Here is a 24299-nt window from a genome sequence, read left to right as displayed (position 1 = left end):
TGTTGGTGTTTTGAGGCTTTATTTCCTGGCACTGGGACCCTGGGTTGTGCGGTCTGTCTCACTCCCCAATTATCTGCATACAAATGTGGGACTGCCCAGTCAGCCAGCCACCTTGTGCACAGTGCCTTGATTCACACTCGCCCCCTTGCTGAGTCTGCCCATTGCCACCCCGCACTTGGGGTCTTCCAACCACTGCCTGGGTGCCCAGGGTCTGCCCATTGCCATCTTGCACACCTGGGGTGCCTTGCACACACAGTGTCACCACTTTTTGTGCTGAGACTTCTCTCCACTCAGCTGCTTGACTCTGCCCTGCCTGGATGAATGTGTCTATTTCAGCTCCTTGGCTGTCCAACTTCCATACAGTTCAATTCTGTCAGCTCTGGCTGTTATTTTGTTTCAGTGGGTACATGCAAGGGAATGCACCAGGTATGTCATAAATCTCATCCTGTTCAATTTTTATAACACTGTGGGAGGTAAGCATTTGCATCCCTCAGTTTACCCATAAGGGAAATGAGGTAGAGATAAGTGACTTGACCAAGGTCACATGGTTAGGAAGTGGCAAAGGTACTATACAAACTTCTCTGTTTCCTAAATTTGTGCTCTTAAAAGGGAATTTTGCAGCTCTTAGTCCAGACTTATCATCGTATAGGTGAACAATGGAGGCCAGACAGGGGAGGGTAGGCCCAAGGTCACACTACTCCTCCCTCTGGCAAGATCTTCATCTCTGACTGACCCCAGGTGCTTTCTACTGACTTTGTCCTGTTGCAGGGCCACTGCCTCCTTGCTTTAGTAGACAAGGAGATAGCTTCTCGCCATTCTTTGGATATTTCACTAGGAAACCAGGGTGTCCAGGCCCCATGCCAGAAAGCTCTGAACATAAATTTAATCTCTGAGCCAAGGCTTACAGGCCACCCCAAAATGAAGCCATTGACTCAGACTCTGGAGGTCATAGAAAGGAGAAATGTGAGTGTAGAGAGTTTATAGCATGAAGCTACACTAGACAAATGCACAATGATATGAGTAAGTTTGAATAATAATGAGGCAATGCCTGGATTAATAATGCTGGCTGCTCACCTGACTTGCCACCTCCCTTGGAAATATGAGTGAGCCTATATCTTTGTTTTTTTGGAAGACATGGATGGACTGTCAGGTCAGCAGAGCTGGAGAACTGCTCATAACAGTGTAGGGGAGGAGCCCTGCTTCTAATTCCCTGATCCTCTGCAGACCTAAAGAGCTAGATTTGCACACTTAACCAAAAGAGGACTTCCTTTGTGTACTCAATCATATGCTCTCCACCAACCCAGTTTTGGCCCAGTCCCCTCTTCCTTCATCCCTTTATATGCAGCAACCAACATAGACGTCAAATGTGCAGGGAAATTCAGGGGAAAGAGATAGTATGGCCCTGGCCTTGAGCAGAGGTTCTCATTCTGATGGAACAGATAGGGCAGTCACCCCACCTACCAGCTGCCATTCAACCCCATGACAAACAAAAGCATGGGTACAGGCTGTCTGATAGCTTGGGATGGAAAATCCCATGGATAGCCTTGTGACAACAGGGCTGAGTGATGGCATAAGCTGTGTTTGCCCAAGGAGCTAAGGGACCAATCTAAGAAGACTTCGTGGATGAGATGACTGTGGACCAAGTTTGGAAAGAAGGGGGGAAATGAAGCTGGAGGAGGAAAAAGAAGGGAGGATGGGACTGGGGTCCTGTCTCTGATAACTTAGAGGAAGGTCTTGGAATGGGGAGGAACAGGTTCCATTTACTTACTTACAGAGTGTTGGAGAATCAGAGAGATTTTGGAAAGCTTAGTTTGGAAACAGTTGGATTTGGGATGGTGGTCTCCACAAAGACTTGTGAACTGGAGAGGAAAAGAAGGGGAAGGAATCCCCTGAGTTCTGGGCAAATTTGATTTGTTTCCAGTGATATTACAAGTTGGGGACATGGTTCAGATGCCTAGACCTCTCCCTTTGCCTTCCCACAGCTCCTCCATTTCCTATTCTCTTTCCTGCAGCCCTGCACAGGAAATTGAGGCACTACTCCTGGAGCTTTGCGTCTTGTCCAGGCCTTCTCACCACTGGGCTGAGCAGACTGGCTGGAGTGGGTGGGTGGGAGTGTTGGGGAAGAATAAACCACCATCCAATTCCTTGCTCCATTAGGATCCACAATTAAAGGCAAACAATCTGCAGTGCTCTAATCAAATGTTCTTGGCTAAACTGCCAACCAGGCAGTCATGTGTAGCTCCCCACAGTGCAGGAGGCCAAGCATGTGCTGGGTGTCTTTTTGTGTGCACTCATGCACCTAGTGCATGAGAGCCAGGGCTAAACATATAGAATAGGGCAAGTGTGCCATGAAGTAGGATCACAACCACTTTGTTTTGGATATACAGCCTCTCAGGAAGCTCGTATACATATCTGCCCCATAGAAACTGCCCTTAGGCACTCACTGGATGCATTAATAGGGAACTCTACTTGGTATAGTTGCACATGTAGGTTACTTCACACTGGCTCATACAAAACATGTCCAAGTAGAGGCCCAGTGGTATATTAATGTCTTAAGGACTGAGAGAAATGGCAGCATCCCCAGTAGCATTTGAAATGGACTTCCTGGAAGAGAGGAATGTGCTTTACACTTATTGCTCTAGCCTCTTTCCTGCTTCCTGCCCGGAAAATGACTTCTCAAAGGCCCAAAACATTTTAATATTACTTACAGTACTTTATTGTTTCAACAAGACTTTATTAAGTACCATAGAGCCAGAGCTGAAGTAAACTGACATAGGTGTGAGAGTGAGAGGGCAGTGGTAGAGGAAGAGCCTGGGACCTGGAGTACTGAGGTTCAGGTTTGAATCCCCAGCTCTGCCCTTAACTCACTGGGTGTTTTGGGGTAAGTTACTCATCTCCTAGACCTCAGTGTCCTCATTTGTAAAATGAGAGAGTTCAACTACCTTAATCTATAAGGCCTTTACATTATATTGTACCACTTTCTATAATTGCTGAGCACTTTGGTTCCTGAAACCATTCCCACGGTCCATGGAAGGAGAAAAGAATCAAGGATTGGCATTGAAATCTTGCAAGGAAGGTGTTGAGGCAAAAGTGGGGCAGAGACTCCAGTGTCCACCTGCCCAGACTTCATTTCTCTCAAGCTTGATGCAGGATGGGAGCAGGAGACTGGGAATGGTTGCCTCTTGGGGGAATCCCCTCTCCTTATGCATCTCCTTACCCAGTGCCAGCTTTGGCTTTGCCAGGGACCCAGACTCGCTTCAGCCAGGAGCCAGTTGACCAGACTGTGGTGGCCGGACAGCGGGCCGTGCTTCCCTGCGTACTGCTCAACTATTCAGGAATTGTGCAATGGACCAAGGATGGGCTGGCGCTGGGCATGGGCCAAGGACTCAAAGGTGAGTGGGACCACCCAGCTAGCCCAACATGCAGACTATCCAATCTTTTGACTCACCACCCCTCCATTCCCCAAAATAAACTCCTGGACTCAGTATCCCTCTGTGCTCCAGGCTCTTCTGAGTGTGTGGGTCAGGCTCTCTTTCTCTTCTCCAGAGCTCTGTCTGCACTGCTTTCCAAACCCTGCAGTTCTGTGTTTCCTCCTGTGTACTGGCTCAAGAAAGACAATGAAAGCCTGAGAGATCAAAGGAAACCAAGATATATTTATATAAAAGAGCTTCAGACAAACAGACACTGAGATTGCTGCTACAGGCAGAAAGAAGTGAAGCAGGAGGTGCTAGGAGAGAGTTTCCTGCAGAGCAAGAGAGGTACAGGCAACTTTTATGTCAGGTTGGCTTTATTCCAGCCCCTTCTGCCCCCTGCCCAGACAATGTCTGCTCAGAGGCCAAAAACTCATTTTAATATCAGCCTGAGCACTTATTCGTTTATTCAGTGGGCTCCATGGAACCAGTGCTGAAGCAAATATGAGTCAGTAAAAATTAAATAAAGAAAGAAAAATAAATTTAAAAATCTCCTGTATTTCAAAGCAAGTAAAGGTTCTTCTTTTGGAAAGGCTACTTGGCAGAGTATATGAGGAATCAAGTCATTTGGTGCTAGTCCTGCTCTGCCCCTACCAACAGGGTGACCTTAGGAAAGTCACTTCACCTCTCTGGGTGTTAGTTTACCACTGTATAAAATAGTGTAATAGTCACAGTTCTGCCTGCCTTTTAAGTGCATTTATGAATTTTGAACCAAATGAGAGAATATATTTTGTGAAAACACATTGTTCACTGTAAAGTAGTATAATGATAAAATTATGGGAGACTATATATTTTTATTCTTATCATTGTCCAAAGGGTTGAGATTATTTGCTGTGGGTGTCATGCATTAATACAGATGGGTGAAATTTGTATGTTTACAGCAATCTGTGTAAAGAAAAAAGATGGGTACAGTGGATCTATTGATGATAGAAAGGGAAAGAAACTGGGAGAGAGAGAGGGAAAGAGAAGTCAATATGGAGTGAGAAGAATCAATAGCTTCTGAACAGAGGAAGATAATGGGAGGAAGCTGATGGTGAGGAAGGGGAGGGCAGGAGAATGTGAAGGGTTGGGCAGGAGCAAAGGAGACTGAATTGCATAGGGCCAGGTTCTCTGAGGACCATCTGCCATAAATATAGCTTCTTCAGGGAATAGGAATCACTGGTTTAGAGGCTCCTTTAGGGAGCTAACAGGACTCTGCCTCATCCATTTTTCCCTTGGCAAGTGAGAGTAAAACCTTGATCTTCCTCAAACTTTCCTCTAGCCCCAGTGAGTTCATGTCTATACTGCAATGCCCTATATTTCCTAGCACTATGCATCTTCCCATCTTTTCCTCTCCTTTCACTCTGCTGTAACCTTTATATTTTTCTCTTTTCTATTATGAGAATTTTTCTCCAAATTGCATTGCAGATTTCATCTCCTCCTGCTCATCCCCTACTTCTACTCTCACCACCCTCACCCAACCTCTCATTACCACCCTGTCCCTTCCTCCTCCTGCTTTATGTCTCCTAGTCTCACTGTGGGATTTTATGATATCATAATGTCCACATCTGGGACCTCATCCTTATCTACTGGGATGGGGTCCCAGGAGAGGGCAGAGGGTGGAGTGTTGGGCCTGGGATGGGATGTGAACCCTGATGTGGGGGGATGAGAAGTGGGCAGAGGATATGCCCAGTCATTCAGGATGGCTCCCAAGTTGAGATGGGGCTCATGCTAGGCTCCCCCTTTCTGTTCCTGCAGCATGGCCGCGGTACCAGGTCGTGGGCTCTGCAGACACCGGGCAGTACAACCTGGAGATCACTGATGCCGAGCTCTCTGATGATGCCTCTTATGAATGTCAGGCCACCGAGGCTGCTCTGCGCTCCCGGCGGGCGAAACTCACCGTGCTCAGTAATAGCTCCCAACACCCCTCAGTGCCCTCAGCCTACTCTTCCTCTCTCTTTCCCATGGCATTCTGGCAGTCCCTCCCCTTTTCTAATTACCCCTTCCATTTTTCACTTCTCCATCTCTGTTCCTGGCCTCATGCCTGTCCCCATGCTTCTTGTCTCTTCCTAGCTTTATCTCCCCAGCTCCCTCTTGTAACTCCTAAAGCCAGGTTCAGATTGCAGAAAACAAAATGGGGATGTCAGCAGCCACTGGTGAAACATGTTGGATGTTTGAGGTCTGGCATCTTGTGCCCAGGGTGCTCAAGGACTGCTCAAGGACTGGGCTCTGCCTTCTAAATGTAACACTGTCCATGCCAGAGCAGAGGAGTGTTGGGGTGATAGAGAGCTAGCCTTTATTCACCCAGCCTCTCCTGGTAGACAGGCCTTTGGTGAGGGAGCTTCTCCTATCCTCTCTTCCACTCTGCTGCCTCTGAGCTCCAGAAATTGCCTTCTTTGCTCCTTTTCTTCCTGACTCAGCTGCACTCAGCCCTCCCTCCCTTTCTCTCCCTCCTTTCCTCCCTCATGACTCACTCCTCCTTCTCAGAATCACTTGGACACTTTCTCTGGAAACAGGGAAGCAGGACTGGAAAAAATGGGCTGAGGGCTAAGGACTGGGGAAAAGGTCTTGATGGCATCTGGATGGGCTCTGGAGGATGTAATGTCTCTCAGTTGCCACCCCAGAAGCACAGAGAAGATGTTCCTCTGTGATAACACTGGGGGCCATTTTCATAACGATGTGACTCTTTCCTGCACACAGTACAAATAAGAGGCTAGCTCTGATGTGCTTCCTACCTCTGCCATGCCTCTCTTTCAGGACCTCTGGCTCCATCAGTCTTTCTGTTTCACTCAAGGGCAGGAGCTCTCACTGGGCCTCTACCTCTCTTGTGCTTCTGTCTCTGCTTGACTGTCAGCTGGTGACTCCCTTTGTTATCACTCTGTTCCTTGCTTTTTTTTCTGCCTCTGTTTGATCTATCATGCACCCTCTTTTTTTCCTCCCCTAATTAGAATTTGTTGAAGTTGAATGAATGAAGTAATGAGTGAGCTTGAACACAAGGAAGTTTTTTTTTTTCTGGGGTGGGCAGTGGGGCATGACAAATACTTTGAGTATGGCAGGAGGAGGAGGCTTGGAATAGGAGTCAGGAGACCTGAGCCATTTTTGCACCAACAGTCTGAAGAGGTTGCAATCTCTGGACATTAGTTTTCTTATCGGTTACATGACATAATGAGACTACATTTTTCTTAGCAACCACCATTTTGTTGCTCCCTGTGCAAGAAGTTGTGAACTGAAGGTCTGGGAAATGTGGGGTTTCAAAATAAATGAAGACTGGAGGGACCCCACAACCAGTATTGTTGGACACAAACACCCTGAAGGACTAGGGCTTGAGGTTGGTGTGTGACCTGATTTTCCACCCTGGTAAGGACAGAATGGGAAGAATTTGCAAGAAACAGGATTGAGGTGAGGGAGCGAGAGTTAGTTGACCACCAGGGTGGGCATGGGAAGATAAGACATCATTTTCATCCCTTGTTAGACTGTGTGAGCCCCATGTTGAACCAGGCATTCCAAGGGTACCATGAAATTCTTAGGAGACCTCTCATATTTTTCTCTCCCCAACTGCCTCTGTTTTGGATGTTGGAATAAGTTCTCTGGAAAACTCCCATTTTAATGAGACGGCTCCGATGATTGTTCCTTCCTTTTCCTACTTGAGCACAGGTAGAAATAAAAAGAAATGAAGAAAGGACAACTAAGCTCCTGAGTATTGCAGAAACAGGGCTTATAATGGTATCCAGTGGCTTGGTTCTTTCAAGGAAGGCTTCCTGGAAGAAGAAACTATAGATTGGGACCCTACATAGAGGAGTACCTTGTTAAAAAGCTTGCAAGCCACTGAGGGAGAGCCATATGAGTAGGAGAGTTTGTTTGGAGGGCATGGTTTGTTGACAATGTGGACCTTTGTAGCCTATCTGGATAATTTGTACAGATGAGAGAATCAAGAAAAGGCTCCAAGAATAGAAGAGATGAAATATTAGTCTGACTGCTCTTTCCCCCTCGTCTCTCTTGAATTCTCAAACTATCTATCACCTGCAGCCTCAAGGAGGCAATAAAAAGGCAGTACCTTTCTTGCATCCTTCCTTGCTTACCTGAACACACAGTTTGTTTGTTTGTTTGTTTTTTCATGGCAGCCTTGGGGTGCAGACACTGTATAGGGCAGAGTCAAGAGAGTAAACTGTGTGCAGTACCTGGTGTCAGCCTCCCTGCACATAGCCAGCCTCATCAACTCCCCCCATCAGCAGCCATACCCCTCAGTGTTCTTTCCTCCAAACCCCATCCCAGGTTAGCCTTCTTCACAGAACGGCCTTTCATTCTTCCTGCAGCAAGACTTAGAGATGCTGACTCTCAACCCCCTCAGACACAGACACAGATATAATATAGATCTACAGACCTAGAGTTCCTTCATTATTCACAGTGAAAACAACTCAAGTGCAGCAGTGATGAGCATGGCTGCATGGTTGGTGGTCATGGTCCACCTCCTAGTCTTGCCATTTAACTCATTCTCCTATCTCTGACCATATTTGCTTAACCTCCCTGAGCCTCAGTGCCTTATCTGTAAACTTGGATTCATGGTATTTACCATGAAAAGATTAATGAAATATACTTGGTGGTGAGGATTAAGTGACATCATATACACAAGACACTTTGGCTGACACCTGGTGAGCATACAATGTGTGGTAGAAATATTGTCCATCATTATAGCTTATAGGTATATTCTCATTCTTGATCTCATTTCCCCTTCATAATAACAACCCTAGGGAATAGGTATCAATGTCCATTTTCAAATTTTACAAAGAAGGAAATGGAGGCTAATGTCATATACATATTTATATACAAATTTGTCACAAAGACAAAAATTTGTTCATAAAAAAACATGTGTGAGCACATACTATATAACTTATGGCTGGGCAGATACATCAAAAATCTATTTTACTTTGCCCCAGATATGAAGAAAAAGGTGGGCTAGTGACAGAGGTGACAAATAGACAGTCAATCTGAAAGGTCCAAGGAGAGGATCCTGAGTGGCAACTCTTTATCCATGTCCTCCTACTTTTCTCTCTTTCCCACTCCATTTCCAAATATGTGCCCATCTGTCACTGAAACTATGTACACCGGTGACAAAGGGGAGTAGTCAGGCATTCAGGATAATTTGCTAGCCAGGAGTTGGAAGCACTGCTGACTTTTGTCTGAGCAGTAAAAACAAACACATTTCACATGTTACCTGTGCTGTGCACATTACCATCTATATTCAGTGCCTTACCTGACTTTCATGAGGGTTGCATAAGCAGACACTGTTATGTTGAAGAAATTAAGACTCAATGACTTGAAGGACTCACCAAAGATCACAAGACAGGAAAACAAAGTGCCAAGATTTAAAACAAAGGTAGCCTGATGCTTTCCCCCTCCTACCACTCCGCATGCATGAGTTGAGCATAACAGTAGGTAACTTATAGTCTGGTTCACCAGAGCATTTAGAGGACTATGGGGGTATCGAACATCTGCATTTCAACTTCTTAAGCACTTAGAAAGAGCCTACCTCAGACATATTCTGAGCACTGGAGATTATAAATATAGATGAGACAAGGTCCCTGCTTTTCCAGGAATAATGGCTTTGGTTGGGGAAATGGTGTGGGTAATCATCATAAGTAACCCAAACACAAAGTAGATGGTGAAAGGAGCTTGGAGTTCCTGGCCAGGACTACTGAGGTGGTAGTTGCGGGGTGAGGAGGTATGGTATGGAAGGCCTTGTGCAGCAACAAGAATGCAAACAGGCTGGATAGCACTTCAACAGAAGCCATGAAGGAAAGAAGAACAAAATCAAAGATGAGGTGTGAAAGTGCAAGATCTTAGCCTGAGGATCCCCTAACAGTAGGCTGAGGTGCTTGGAACTTCCACCCATGGCAGTTGGTAGCCAGTGAAGGTGTTTGAGCAAAGAAGTAGCACAGGTTTAGTGCTACTAAGCCTGAGAAAATAACCTGCTAGCAGTGATGGATGGGTTGGGTCCAGCAAGAAATGGAGTCAAAGAGTCCATTGGGAAGACTGCTATAATAGACTTGCTCATCTGGCTGCTTCAGGACAGAGGAGCAGACAAGAGGGAATGGAAGAAACTCTGTGAAGGTAGCCACTTTTCTGTGCCAGGTCCCCCAAGGTATGAGCCATACTCAAACCCTGATATAGCCCACTCCTTTCCTTATTTAAGGCCACTTCCATCATCTGTACGTATCCTTGAGCAATGGCAAGGGATATAGTACTGGAATAAGGTACAGGCTGTGGAAGAATAATGGAAGGCATGAAAAGCTATATAAGCTAAGGGCCTTGCCTCTCCCTGGAGTGGGCATGCCAAGGGAGGGATGACTTCAGGGGCAGAGGTTTTGGTCATCAGGGCAGTGATGTCTGCACTGCACCCTGTACTGACTTTGTTCTCTCCCCCACAGTCCCTCCAGAGGATACTAGGATTGATGGAGGTCCTGTACTTCTGCTGCAAGCAGGCACCCCCTACAACCTCACATGCCGAGCCTTTAATGCCAAGCCTGCTGCTACCATCATCTGGTTCAGGGATGGGACTCAGCAGGAGGGTTCTGTGGCCAGCACGGTGAGACCCTGCATGTTCCCCCAACTCCTCTTGGGCTTTGCCCCAGGTCACCTTTCCTTTCCCTGCTGAGTCTGACTTGGGAATGCAGATGAAAGAGGGCTTAAAGGTTACCTGAACCAACCCTCTTTTTATACAGTTGGGAAAATATAGGCCCAGAAAAGAGAAGTGGATTTCTAGGCTCATTATGCCATTCTGTAGCTGAGCAGAGACTAAGAACAATTGTAATAATAGCTACATTGATGAGCTACTGTGTGCCAGGCATTGTGTATACTAAGCTTTGTGGATAGTATCTCTTAATCCTCACAGGAGTTTTCTAAGTTAGATGTTATTGCCCCAGGTCACACAGCTGGCATGAAGAAGAGCTGGGTTTTGTACCTAAGTCAGACTGTGCTCTGCCTACTGAGCAACTCAACCTTATTGTCTAGGTGGAAAATTTTCCAATTGGGACAACTAAGAGGCTAAGGAGGCAGGGATCATTGTGTACACTTCATAGACAAACCTGTGGCAGAAAAAGACATCAGGTGACTTGCCCAGGATCACCCAGTAAAGTTAACAGTGATCTCCTGTTTGGAGTTCCTTCTGCCATCTTTGGACAAACATATGTGTATCCAGCTCTTTGCTAGGTGCTGCAAGAGACATTCCCCTTGTGGGGAGAGAGAGAGCTCACCTGTGTACCTTGGAGGGTGGCCCCAGGGCAAACTTGGATTAGCTCTGCCTTTGCCATATTGGACAATTCATTTCTATTTGGCCTTAGTTTCACCATGACAAATGAGAATTTGGCCTCAGTGGTGCTTAACTTTTTCACCAACAAGAGCTCTTGTTATTTTTCTCCTTCAGGGCTGTATGCTTTGAAATATTTTGTCAACCTAACAGGCTGATTTGTTAATGACCATTTGTTGTCCCTCCCTTTTTTTATATTAATTAAAGACCATGGTTCTGCCAAGCAACACAAGGAAGCCACTGTTATTACACTGGACTGGTATTGTTTAGGCCCAGGAGAGATGTGTGTATTGTCAAAAGGCAGACCTTACTTTTGGCTAATAGTATGGTATATCTTAGGCATTTTGCAGCCCCAGGATTCCTTTGATCATATTTGGGGATCTCAGGTCAGATACCGTTGAGCCCATATGACACTTTGAGCCTGTGAGTCCATTCTGTGCCCTCTAGGGGTTTATGGTCTAGTAGGGGAAAACCAACTCAGAAATGCCCAGGCACAGTATCTTAAAAGGCAAGGCAGAATGTTCCTAAAGCCATGCACAGAATAGATTGCTTATAAAAGGCACAAGTTCAGTCTGGGAGAGAGTCCTAAAGGCTGAGATGGCCAAGGAAGACTTTGTAGAAGAGGAGGGACTTAAGCTGGACTAAAAGAATTCTAGGAATCGAGCTCAAAACCATGCAGAAAACTGTAGCAGACAGAGTGAACTCTAATATAAGCAACGGACATTAGTAGTAATATGTTAATATTGGTTGTAACACATATATCACACTAATATATTCTATTAGTGACAGAGAAACTGTGGAGAGGAGGAGGGCATATGGGCATTCTCTGAATTTCAATTTTTATGTAAACTTTATTTTTTTTTAAATAAAGTCTACTAAAGAAAAAAAAATACAAACTTGGAGGAGGTTGGGTCTGTGGGTGGTGGCTGAGCTTCAAGTTAAAGTGCCCCTCCAGTGCAAGTCCAGATCTGAGTTGGGTCATCTGTAGAGCAGAGGATAGGCTTTTAGCCTGACCATGTCTTCCACCCTTATCTCACCCCAGGAACTGCTGAAGGATGGGAAGAGGGAGACCACTATCAGCCAGCTGCTCATTAACCCTACAGACCTGGACATTGGGCGAGTCTTCACCTGCCGCAGCATGAATGAGGCCATCCCGAGTGGCAAGGAGACTTCCATTGAGCTTGATGTGCACCGTGAGCAGGGTCCCAGGGGAGAGTAGGCTGGAGCAGTTGGGTGGGGAAGGGAATGTTGGCATCATGGAGAAGTACTGAAGAATCCTCTAGGGGCCCCAGAACAGAGGCTCACTTTCTCCGTCCTGTGAAGTTTATCTGATTTGACCCATGGGCAGTGAGGACTGGTAAAGAGTCATTGGCTATAAGTTGAGCAGTTCCTGGGTCTAAACCAGCATGTGGCTCCAGGCAATTATTTAATATCTCTGAGCCTCAGTCTCTAATTCTGTATATCTGCAGAAAATAAACACAGGCCTACAATTTCTTTTCCAAAATTCAAAAGTAAAAGTGATTTGGTAGCAAAACTTGAACCACAACTCTTTATATAGTCTTTTATTTAAGCCACTTAATTTGAATAGTCACATGTTTCACTCCAGAGGTATTAATTTATGTCACTATGGGGTGTTGCCCAGACCCTGCTGGAGGTCTTGCATGGTAAACAGTTCATACACAGTATTACCCTTCTAAAATTAGAAAAATTCCAAATTCGGAAATACAGAGTTTCAAGGGTTTCAGGTAAAGAATTTTGGACCCATACCTGCTTCTCAGAGTTGTGAGTATTAAATGAGGTGTAGTGTAAGAGCATCTGGCCTGGAGTATACTACCTAGTATGTGCTCAATAAATTACCTCTACCCTGTCATGGTCAGCAATTGGAGAAATGCCCCACCCCATCCCATTTTAATGAGCCAGAGGAGCCCACACTGGTGCCTGGTGGCCACCATTGGCCTTTACACTGATTGACTAATTTGTTCCTTTGGTATCATCCTTGATCATCACCCTAAACGGCCCCCTAGATTCCATGGAGTAAAGACGAGGAAGACAGATATATTTATTGGAGTTGGTCCACTGCAAACTCAAATTCCCAGACGACTGCACAGTGGTAGTGTCCAAGAGTATATGCTAAGGAGAGGAAAAAACCTGAGGTACAGAAAAGACCCTGACTTCCTGTCCCCTGCTTTGCAGACCCTCCTACGGTGACCCTGTCCATTGAGCCACAGACGGTGCAAGAAGGCGAGCGTGTTGTCTTTACATGCCAGGCCACAGCCAATCCTGAGATCTTGGGCTACAGGTGTGAGAAGCAGGGTCTGGGAGCACTCTGAGAAGGGTACTAAGAAGGGCAATGCTCTTGGATATGTGTGAGAGGACTCCACGCCCTAACTCCTGTATTGTCTTCTCCCTCAGATGGGCCAAGGGGGGCTTTTTGATTGAAGATGCCCATGAGAGTCGCTATGAGACAAATGTTGATTATTCCTTCTTCACGGAGCCTGTGACCTGTGAGGTTTACAACAAAGTGGGCAGCACCAATGTCAGCACTTTAGTAAATGTCCACTGTGAGTAGCTGCAAGTACAGGGGCAGGGACTGAGGGTAGGGGTGGGACATGAGAGCAGAAGGGCCTGGGGTGGAGTTGGGTAGGCTCCATGAAGCTGAGGAGATGCAGAATAGACAGAGAAAGGACTGGAAAGAAAAGAGAATGCTGGTTGGAGTTGACCCCAATAACACTGAGACCCTAACAAGATGATCCCTTCTACCTCAGTTGCTCCTCGGATTGTAGTTGACCCTAAACCTACGACTACAGACATTGGCTCTGATGTGACTCTCACATGTGTCTGGGTTGGGAATCCCCCCCTCACCCTCACCTGGACCAAAAAGGACTCAAACATGGTAAGACATATGCTGCCTCTCCTAGGTGCTGGGAGGAAAGAGCTTAGACACCAGTGAGGGAGGAGTCCAGGGAGGTGCAGCATTAGTTTTCAAGTTGAACCTTGGATATTTCTAGTCTTGGGATTTGGAGAAGAAAGACAGTGCTTGCAATTAACCCCCACCCTCCTTGAAGGATAGCTGGCCAGTTTAGTGACAATGGGAAGGATTTGCTGACCTGTGTGTAGAAGGAGGGAAGAGAGCCTGGGTGGAGGTGCTGGGTAGCAAGAGATGTGGTGAATGAATGATACGTAGGAAGGTAGAGGAGTTAGAATGGGTCACTAAACAGGAAAAGGTGGAATTCTTCAGCACTAGAGAGACCTACATTAAACATTTTGGGCAGGAAGAGGGATTTCAGGGTGAAATTTTCAGTAGAACAGATCATCCAAAGAGATTGAATCCTCTGTGATCTCACCTGCCTTTTGGCCCACCTGTCTCATGCAGAGTTGGTATGTTTAAGTGCCAACCTGTTTAGAGTCAAGGGAGGGACCAGAGAGACTCAGGACCCCATTTCCCTTCTGGGAATTCACTTGTGGCCCTTCCTGCTTTCTTTCCAATACACCCATAATGGGGCCCACACGGACCTAGGGGCCTAGGCCTCCTAGCTCCCCACCAGAGGCTGCTCTCTCTACCCAGGTACTGAGTAACAGCAACCAGCTGCTGTTGAAGTCGGTGACCCAGGCAGATGCTGGCACCTACACCTGCCGGGCCATTGTACCTCGCATAGGAGTGGCTGAGAGGGAGGTGCCACTTTATGTGAATGGTAAGTGACTTAAGAGAAGCTGGGCCTGGGTGGGCAGGCACTGTAGATTCCACCTGACCCTGACCGAATCTTCTGCTTGCAGGTCCCCCCATTATCTCCAGTGAGGCAGTGCAGTATGCTGTTAGGGGTGATGGTGGCAAGGTGGAATGTTTCATCGGAAGCACGCCACCCCCAGACCGCATTGTGAGTGCTAGGACTGGCATAGGGTGTGAGGAGAACCAGTCACATACTTCTCTATTCCAGCTCAGTCTCCTCCCATTTTCTCTGTCTATGCTCCTACTTATCTCTACTTCTAATCTTCCAACTTTCTGTGCCTCTGTTCCTTTCCTTGCTCAAATGCCACCGCTTCTATTGATTGTGTGACCCGGAGCAAATTGCATAGTGTTTTGAACCTCAGTATCCCCATCCACAAAATGAGGGCAGTTATACTGCCTTAACAGGGTTGCCATGACAAGTAATAGTAACAGCAGGTGAGGATGGCCCAAGGGAGCCCCTTACATTGTTAGTCTCCTAGGCTAACACTCTTGTTCTCTCTTCTCCATCATCTCTTTCCCTTTCCTCCTGATCTTTTCCTTGCTCCCTCCTCTTCCCTCTTCGTCTCAGCTCTACCCCATCAGCTTTCCTTCCCACCCTGCCCCATGTCCCTCTAACCTCTCTTCTGCCTTCCTCTTTACCAGCTCCCTCACTGCTCCCCTCCCTGCTCTCCCCTCTTCCCTACACTATGGACCATTACTTCCTTCTATGACCATTAACCATCAAACCCCTTATCACATTTAATAACCATTTGGATGATTCCAAAGCTTCTCAGATACTTTATTACCACATCTTCCCAGATAGAGAGTGACTTGGCTCCCAGGGGCTTTGATTGCAGAACAAGGATAGCTAATCCAGGAAAGAAGCCAGTGCTCAGTCATTACCCATTCCTCAGGCTCTACTTAGAGGGAGAGGTCACAAATCGGGGCTGCCTTCCTGGAGGTCAGGGGTGAAAAAGCCTGGGATACCCCTCTGCAATGATAACTCCTCACCACTATGAGAGCCAGCCAGGCCTCTGGGTTAGCTAAAGCTGAGATTGACTTATGTGAAAGAAATGTTGATCATTAGCTAGTCTGGTCCTCTCACTTTACAGATGATGAAACAGAGACCCAAATAGGAAAATGAAAACCACACAAGGACTTGAGGGGAACATCAGGCATGGCACCCAGTGTTCTTGACTACTCCATCCAGGAATTTTTCTACAACATCAGGGGTTCCCAAATGTTGGTTCATTGGGCCAGCTATACCCACATTGTGTGAGATTATTATAAAAATAGAGATTTTTAAAATAATTGAGCCTCTCCCTGGGAGATTTCTATTTAGGAGATAAGTCCCAAGAATTGGCATTTTAAAGAATGTCCCTGGATATATCTGAATGCTTCTGGCATATATCTCAGTCATGTTTGGGAGCCACTGCTTCTTCTAGATCAAAGGTTCCATGCCGAGGTTTGAGGAAGTAGCTATGGCTTAGATTTGTTGCAGAGGGTGTTGGTTTGGGTTCAAGGATACAGAGGCACATGGGGTAAAACTGTGTTGAGGATGGGTCAGGTGTTCCTGCCACCTGATCTTTTCTTACCACCCCCTGCCCTTCCCACTGCAGGCATGGGCATGGAAGGAGAACTTTCTGGAGGTGGGGACTCTGGAACGCTATACAGTGGAGAGGACCAACTCAGGCAGCGGGGTGCTGTCCACACTAACCATCAACAACGTCATGGAGGCTGACTTTCAGACCCACTATAACTGCACTGCCTGGAACAGCTTTGGGCCAGGCACGGCCATCATCCAGCTGGAAGAGAGAGGTGACAGAAGTGCTGGCTTCTAGCCAGGGAGCAGGGTGGCCTAGGGATTCTCCCTCTTATCTCCTGGGACCAGGCTCAGAGGGAGACAACTCTGTCTCGGGCCTCCCCACTAAAACCTGGCCTTGTTGCTCAGATTGGAAAATCTGCTTGCTTTTTAAAATATTTATTGTGCATCTGTTATATGCTAGGCCCTGCCCTAGGGGATGCAGGGACCAATGTGAACATAACCCTATAGGAACTTCAGTTTAATGGAGGAACTTACACAGTAGCAGCAAATGACTTCAGTTGAAGAGATGTCAAGTGATCTGTGAAAGAGAATAACACTACCTACCTCACTGGATTAATGTGAGGATTACACAAGAAAATATTTATAAAATACCTGGAATATAACATGCCCAGTAAGTTTTGGTTCCTCACTTCTTCAAAAATTCTTTGTCTGATAGGAGACACATGTTCCCTTCCCTAAGACACTTCTAATATGACAAAGCAACATTATGTTTGACTTTTTTTGAACTAGCCATTTGACATGGAAGATGAAGGAAAATAACTGAGGATCCATCAATTCTGTCTTAGCTGAGGGTGCCAGCTAGGAGTTGATGTGGAAGAAGAGAGTAGATAGAGTAAGACAGATCTCAGCAGGCAAGGCTTTTTACAAGGGAAGGCCCTTTACACAGATCTGATCAATCCAGACTTCCAGGAAGGGAGTGAAAACTGGAGGCAAGAGTCTCAGGTTCTTCCCAGCTTTGGGGAGCAGAGGGAGCCAAGGTGGACTGTTGGAGTTCTGGGTGGGTAGGTGTAGATGAGGCCTTCATAATGGTGTGGCTGAAGCAGGTGATAAAAGAGTTCAGAAATCATGGGCAGATCAGAAAGTTTGAAGACGGTTGACCTCAAATGAGCCCAGCCCAGGAAAAAGAGTCCAAACCTCACAGGAAAGTGGGCTACAGGAGAGGGACAGATGGATCACCAAGGCCAGAGTCAAGTTGGTGCTCCAATGGCTAGGATGATGCATCACCATGACCTCCACTCTAATCAAGCTTAAGCTCAGGCCCAAACCCAAATGCAATGCAGACATTCCTCTCAAACCCCACTTTGACTTAAACCAACCCTGGACACAATCCAGGGATGCCACTGAAGCTTGTGGCCTTTGGCAAGATTGTTCTTCAGCCCACACTGAGCTCAGACTCCCAGGATGTCTCCTTCCTTACCGCCTTCTTTCTTTCCTCATCTGAAGAGGTGTTACCTGTGGGCATCATCGCTGGGGCCACCATCGGTGCAGGCATCCTGCTCACCACCTTCTTTATTACCTTGGTGTTCTTCCTCTACCGGCGCCGCAAAGGCAGTGAGTATGGATTCCATGGGCCACAGCCCTCCCTCACTGTTTCCAGGGCCCCCAGCAGGCAGGGCCTTAGAAGGGCCAGGGGGGTGGCAGTTGCACATCCCAGCCAAGGTAGGTTCAGAAGCAGCCCACTGCAAAGGCTGTCAGAAAGCATCCAGACTTCCTCCCCCTGTCTCAGGTCGCAAGGATGTGACTCTAAGGAAACTGGACATCAAGGTGGAAACAGTGAACCGTGAGCCACTCACAATGCATTCTGACCGAGAGGATGATACTGCAAGCATCTCCACAGCGACTCGAGTCATGAAAGCCATCTACTCAGTAAGGGTCCTGCTCTTCCCTGGCCCATTCCTGTCTTCCCACTCTTGGAACTGGCCCCATCTCAGTTCTCTAATAACCGCCGGCACCCTCTTCTCCCTGAGTCAGCTTAATTTGGTCCTACCACACACCCACATGTTCCTACATGCTCACATGCATACACATACACTGACACACATGTGCATTTGTACATGCACATGCATACTCCCAGTCTTGTTTTTCTCCAGCAGAGGATAGACAGGTGGGGTCTCCATAGGCTTTCTTTGTCTTATCTTTTTCCTACATAATTGGAAACCCCTAGACTTTTTCACATCCAACTGCCTCATCGCTGGATCCCCGGGAGGTGGGGGGGTGGGGAGGGCAGGAACATACCCAAGGTCACATTGTGTTAGTTACAAAATGAGTGCTAGAATCCAGGTCTCTGGCTTCTTCCCACTACATTCCAGAGTTTTTACTGGGAGAGGATACAGAACTCAAGCCTGCTCATGATCCCAGACCCTTCCCCTTTGATGTTCTCTGGGGGTTGGGGGTGGGGTTTGTGGGGTATAAGAGCAGGACTTCAGCCTCCTAATGCCCCACACCTGCTGCTCTGCAGTCCTTCAAGGATGATGTGGACCTGAAGCAGGACCTGCGCTGTGATACCATTGACACCCGGGAGGAGTATGAGATGAAGGTGGGAAAGGGGGAAGGGGCAGGGGCACCAGGGCTGGGCTGGAGCTTAGGGTTCTGAGGGCTTGATTATGGACTGGAGGGCAGGTTAGAGAGAGGTCAGGTGGTTTCCTGAAGGAGCAAAGGAGGTGGAAAGGTTGGCTGGGAACCCAAGGCAGAGCTCTGAGGGCCTTGTGAGGTTTGATCCCCTTCCCAACTCCCACTAGCGGGTGTTCCCTCCTCCATCATCTTCTCTCATTGACCCAGGACCCCACCAATGGCTACTACAACGTGCGTGCCCATGAAGACCGACCCTCTTCCAGGGCAGTACTCTATGCTGACTACCGTGCCCCAGGCCCTGCCCGCTTCGAAGGCCGCCCCTCTTCCCGTCTCTCTCACTCCAGCGGCTATGCCCAGCTCAACACCTACAGCCGGGCCCCAGCTTCCGATTACGGCCCAGAGCCCACAGCCCCTGGCCCAGCTACCCCAGCTGGCACCGACACAACCAGCCAGCTGTCCTACGAGAACTATGAGAAGTTCAGCTCCCATCCCTTCCCTGGGGCAGCAGGGTACCCCACCTATCGATTGGGTTACCCCCAAGTCCCACCCTCTGCCCTGGAGCGAACCCCATTCGAGGCATATGACCCTATTGGCAAGTACACCACAGCCACTCGATTCTCCTACACATCCCAGCACTCAGACTATGGCCAGCGCTTCCAGCAGCGCATGCAGACTCATGTGTAGGGACCAGAGCCTAGCTGGGGCATCTCTGCGGGGCAGAGGAGAAGCTGTTCCCTGATATTCAGGGGCATGGGTTGCTCATTGCTCCTGTCCCCAACCAACCTCCCTCCTCCTGCCATGGATGGTGGGAAATAGATCTCCCAGAAATACCCCATCCAAGGATGGTGCTGTATGCATGCCTCAACCTCCTGGGCCTGCCCTTCCTTCTTCTTCAAGAGGATGTGCATGTTCTGACCTGCACTCACACCTAGGGATGGGGAAAGTGAAGGTTATGGACAGCAGAGAGGGCACTTTTAGCATTCCCTTTCTATGCTAACCCTGTGGTCTCCAATAAGTGAATGGGGAATTCATGTGGGAATGGATAGGCTTTAGCCTAGGAGACAGGAAGTGTAGGGCTGAGTGGCTATGGTACATATAGATGGAAACAGATGGCCTGGCCAGTCCCTCTGTTATCTGCACTTACAGCCTGGTGCATCTCTCCTTCCTCAGGACTGCAGAAGGGACTTTATTCTATCTTTGTCTATGGAACACCCTGGCACTAAGTTCAAATCCAGCCCCCATTCAGCTGAAATTAAAATACCAATCATCCTGGCTGCCTATTATAGACACCTATCTGCCAATCTGCAGAGTGATCCAGATGTCTCCATTATCACTACCCCCTTTCCTTCTCCTTTATGCTGGGCTAGCCAGATAAGTCAGAAGGTCATGGTGGAAGAAGGAAAGGCTAGGACTCATGTCCTGTTTTACCAGCAAGACAGCTGTGTGTTACTTAGCACTTTTCAGAATCCACACTAGGGGAGCCTACCCAAACCCCATTCTCTCCTTAGTCTGCCTCACTTAACTTATTTGAACTCTGAAGCTTGCCTGAGGAGTTGTAGATGAAAGGGTAGGAGTACTATAGGCTATTTATCAAAGAATAAAATAAAAACATTTGTAAAAAAAGTAATAAAACAGTAGGGATTCCCCCACCCAAATATAATTTCCAATGGAAAGGAAACAAGGCACACATGTTCTTCACCAGATTCCTAACACCTTCCATTACTTTTTCAATTGCCAAGCACTTTGAATCCATTTTTAAACATTCAGGTGGTGAGGCCTTCTTGCAGTTAGGCTCTGACAGGCTTAGGGTGGGGACCTGGCTCTCAAGACACCCTGTACTACCCCTACAGGCCACCTTCCAGGGGGCATGGGAGAAGTGCTCTTTAAATGGGTTTTACTTAAGTCCTTTTCTCCTCTTTTGTCAATCATATTCCCCCTTTTTGCAGTGCCTTGAGCCTTGTTGACAAGCCCTATGTGGAAGACTTTTCAGGGAGTGAATATTGTGAGCCTCAGACACTCTGACAAGTGTTGCAGAGTTTAGGGAACAGACTGATGAGAGGGCCTAGTAAAAGGAAGAACAGACTGACTGGGTAATGTGGTACAGAGGGCACTGCAGGCAGCCATGGCCCATGCTGACACCATCCACACATGTAGGCACACATGAACACACACATTCCCATGGCCTTTCTCAGCCACCACATGCTAACCAAAGAGAACCAGTGCTACAAAGAGAATCCATGCCTGGGCTCCCCTTCCCAAGAAGCAGGGTTTAGAGTGCACTCCTGATTCACTCAATCCTGACAACATAGGTGAGGCCTTCCGTGTCATGCCCAGAATATGCATCATCCTTTCTCATGGTCACCTTTCATTAGTCATATTCACTTTAATGAGTTAAACACTCATCAGCCAAGGGCCACCACCATCTTTTCAAATGGGTCTGTGGGGTGACACTCTTTGTCACTCCCCAGCTGGTAAGAATCAGCTAATGCCCAGGAATAAAGTAGCTCCATCTCTGGCCCCACAGCTGCCTCAAGGGGCTAGAGCACCATGGACCTACCCTTTCTGAAACATGATCCAGGCTCCTACCCATATCCACCTCTAGAAGTTGACACCTCCCTGTGCAATCCTTTTATGTAAGCTCAGTGAGAAGACCTGTTAAGATGCAAATTCCTCTGGGAACATATTCATGTATATTTTGATTATTTTTGCAGGAGCCAGAAACCATGTGTAACCCAGATAAAATCTAAACAGAAATATTTCAAAACTCATTTTTGTTCAGGGTTTGGTCAGATTATCTCTCTTATTTCCCACATTTTAGTTAAGTGTTGGACCTATTCTGTTGAAACAATGGAGGGGGGGGCAAGGTTACTAGGTAACTCAGCTGACATAGGAACCATCAGTTTTCTGAGCCACAGTACAGAGCTATTGCACTGCTCTCTGTTTCTTAACACCTTAACTGGGGCCTTTTAGGTATCAAGCAAGTGTTGCCATGCAAGGCACAGGGAGACATCAGCTACCAAAGGCAACTCTGTTCACTGCAACTGGCACTCTGTCCCAAGCAGAATCTGAATTGGGACCTGCCTGTTAGTCCAAATGAAATCATTTTTCTGGGAAGTGGAAAGTTCCCTTGAACATAGACTTTTGTCATCTAAAGCTGTAGCCCTCCAGTATGGTGCCTCAGTACTTGATGTGATCACCTTGGTTGTCCTGACTACGTTGTTTCAGTCAAGGAGTTAGCCGTCAGGAAACCTGGGACCCCATTCTGAAGTTGTCATTTACTGAGTGACCTTGGCCTAATCTCTTCATTTCCTTTGATTTTCTGACCCGTAAAATGAGGGATAAGGGTTTCACAAACCTAGAATTATTGTGCTCATTCTCTATTCATTTGGTGAAGTGGAACATCCTGGCCATCCCTGGCAAGGAGTTGAGAACAGTAAGCTGAGGGATGGAGGAGTTTATATGTTCCTTTGAAAGAGGCTTTCACCTCTGGTTTCATTATCTTGTCAGAAGTATTGTGAAAGAATGTCCACAAGGAACTGCTTGACCCTAAATAGCAACAAAAAGCATACATTAAACCTCAGTAAAATTAATGTGGAATTATCCCTTGACCATTGGGTAATTGTACTGCTCCCCACTCAGAATTCTAATAGTTTTGCAAGGGTGTCATGGCCAAGGCCGGGCAGGATAACTCCTTTACTGTGTATCCAACTTCCATGGTGACAAATGGGAGTAGCCACCTGTCACCCCAGTCCTCAGGATTATTTTTCTGGCTAGGGACCACTTACTAGGACCAGCCTGCAAGGTAAGGTGTTTAAACCAGAAGTCAAGGCATGACTACAGCTGATCCCTCTATGAAGGAGCAAGTTGGAAGAGTAGATGGGCTCAGCAGTTCTGACATAAACTATAGTTCTTGAAGAGGTTCTGTGATTCTGGGTGAGCCACTGTTTCTTTAGGGAGGGCCTAGCCTGCATCCTAAATCCTGGATCCCTCAAAGGTCACCACAGAGTTTGAATTAACCAAAAACCTCAAGTCAGGGAAGAAAGTGAGCAGGGATGGGATCAGTGCTATTTCCTTACAAATGTCTTGCTTGGGATGAAAATGGTTAGTTTGACCACCCTTTCTCCAGGTACTGTGTCTTATCCCAGCAGCAGCTACTTCCCTCATCACTTTGAGGGCAGCCTTTCTACTTTACAGGATGGAGAATACTGGCCAGGAATCTCTTTGCCCTTGTGCCCTGTCATTAACCAGTTGGCACTCTATCAGGAGCCACAGTCCTGGGCTCCTTAAAATGGAATGAAGTGTTCTGTCAGTATAGGGTTTAAAGAAAAGTATGTTAAAGCCAAGACACCAGTTACACTAAACTGGCTCAGACACTGCCTCTTTTTGCTGTGTGGACAATATGTCCCCACTGCTGCACTACCAAGGCCACCCAGCCTCAGAAACCCTCACTTCTCTACCATTTTAGTGCTACATGGTGAGGAACTCAACTGAAAGGCATTAGAGAAGATCTTGACCTTGGTGGTACCACTGAGGAAGTGATAATGGAACACTCGTGTGCACAGACCCAGGGATATAATTGGAGTCTATAAAATTAGCATTTAAACATCCCATTGCCTTCTCTGCACCCTCCCCACCCCCATTACCTCTCCTTTCCTGGAGGTCAGCCTTTTTCTGAAAGGCCTCATTTTTATTAGCTTGCTTGATTTTGACATTCCACCTCTGAGCTGGTGGAGAGGACAGAAAGATGTGTGAATTGGGAGATGGAAGGAAGGGTGTAATCCCATTTTCTTGCATCACTTTGATGGAGCTCCAGGTCCTGTTCCTGGAGAAATATTTGCTGTGTATACTGGGGTTTTCTTGTACAAGCCTGCTCTTAAAAAAAAAAAAAAAAAAGAACACCTCTATCTACATATAACTATCATTCTTATATTCTTCTGCCCCCTGCTCCTGGCTTTTTGATGGCCCAAACCAGTTGCCTTGGAAAGTGTTAGTGGGCCATGGGCTCTTCTGTTAACTTCTGGTGATCTTTAGATGCTGCGTCTGTGAATACCCCTAATCCTGGAAATAGAGCAGCCAAGGTACCAACACAATCAAACTATCACTATTGTTAGCAATAGTGACTCAGAAGATTTGGCCACTTCCACTTTCACCAGAAAGAGACCAAGGGCTCCTTGTGGTCACATTTTCTACTCCAACTACTCTTAGAATTATAACCTCCATTTCTGGCTCCAATTGAATTTTCTCCATCCAAACCCCAATAATAAATGAATCCATGATGATAATTAGGAGAAGAGAGAAATATTTTTGTTAGGACAGACCATTGTAGTTTTTAGCAGTGTGTATATGTGTGTCATTCACAACTTTTGCTATTCTGCCTTTTTTTCATTTTCCTTTTTTAAATATTATGTATTATATTTTTAGTCTCAAACACTATATATTATATATATTTAATTATATATATATATATATAAATATAAATGTTCTAAAAAGCACCATGTTTTGTGTTATTAATGCAGGGACAGCTCTAGTTACTTAAAAGCTTGCCTGATTTGGGGTGAAATGGTCCAAATTTGGGAAAAAGATAGGGGATTTTTGGATTAAGATTGCAAGCACTATATTTGTGTCACCTCCAGGCCGAGGAGCAAACACATTTTATTCACCAGT

At 46.7% G+C, this 24299-nt stretch overlaps 1 protein-coding gene across 4 annotated transcripts in view; it reads left to right on the top strand.

Moving 5' to 3' along the window:
* The window catches only part of KIRREL1 (kirre like nephrin family adhesion molecule 1), a 109663-nt gene extending 86135 nt beyond the window's left edge, over positions 1–23528 (top strand). Inside the window, exons 2-15 of one of the 4 annotated variants that reach the window (XM_037039427.1) lie at positions 3222–3392; positions 5208–5357; positions 9875–10032; positions 11795–11945; positions 12946–13051; positions 13165–13313; positions 13518–13645; positions 14318–14444; positions 14527–14627; positions 16078–16276; positions 17508–17615; positions 17791–17930; positions 18523–18600; positions 18843–23528. In XM_037039427.1, the coding sequence (XP_036895322.1) occupies positions 3222–3392; positions 5208–5357; positions 9875–10032; positions 11795–11945; positions 12946–13051; positions 13165–13313; positions 13518–13645; positions 14318–14444; positions 14527–14627; positions 16078–16276; positions 17508–17615; positions 17791–17930; positions 18523–18600; positions 18843–19319 (2243 nt within the window). In that variant the 3' untranslated portion in view covers positions 19320–23528. The remainder of the gene's footprint in view (positions 1–3221; positions 3393–5207; positions 5358–9874; positions 10033–11794; positions 11946–12945; positions 13052–13164; positions 13314–13517; positions 13646–14317; positions 14445–14526; positions 14628–16077; positions 16277–17507; positions 17616–17790; positions 17931–18522; positions 18601–18842) is intronic. The other 3 variants (XM_037039429.1, XM_037039428.1, XM_037039430.1) reach the window with 3 other exon arrangements.
* Positions 23529–24299: the final 771 nt, after the last annotated feature.

This window comes from Sturnira hondurensis, unplaced genomic scaffold (assembly GCF_014824575.4).
Source record: "Sturnira hondurensis isolate 20B ecotype Veracruz unplaced genomic scaffold, ASM1482457v3 Scaffold0025370, whole genome shotgun sequence".
In the NCBI taxonomy this organism is placed as follows: Eukaryota; Metazoa; Chordata; class Mammalia; order Chiroptera; family Phyllostomidae; genus Sturnira; species Sturnira hondurensis.
Note: the sequence above shows the minus strand (reverse complement) of the source record. Positions and strands in the feature narration are given on the sequence as shown.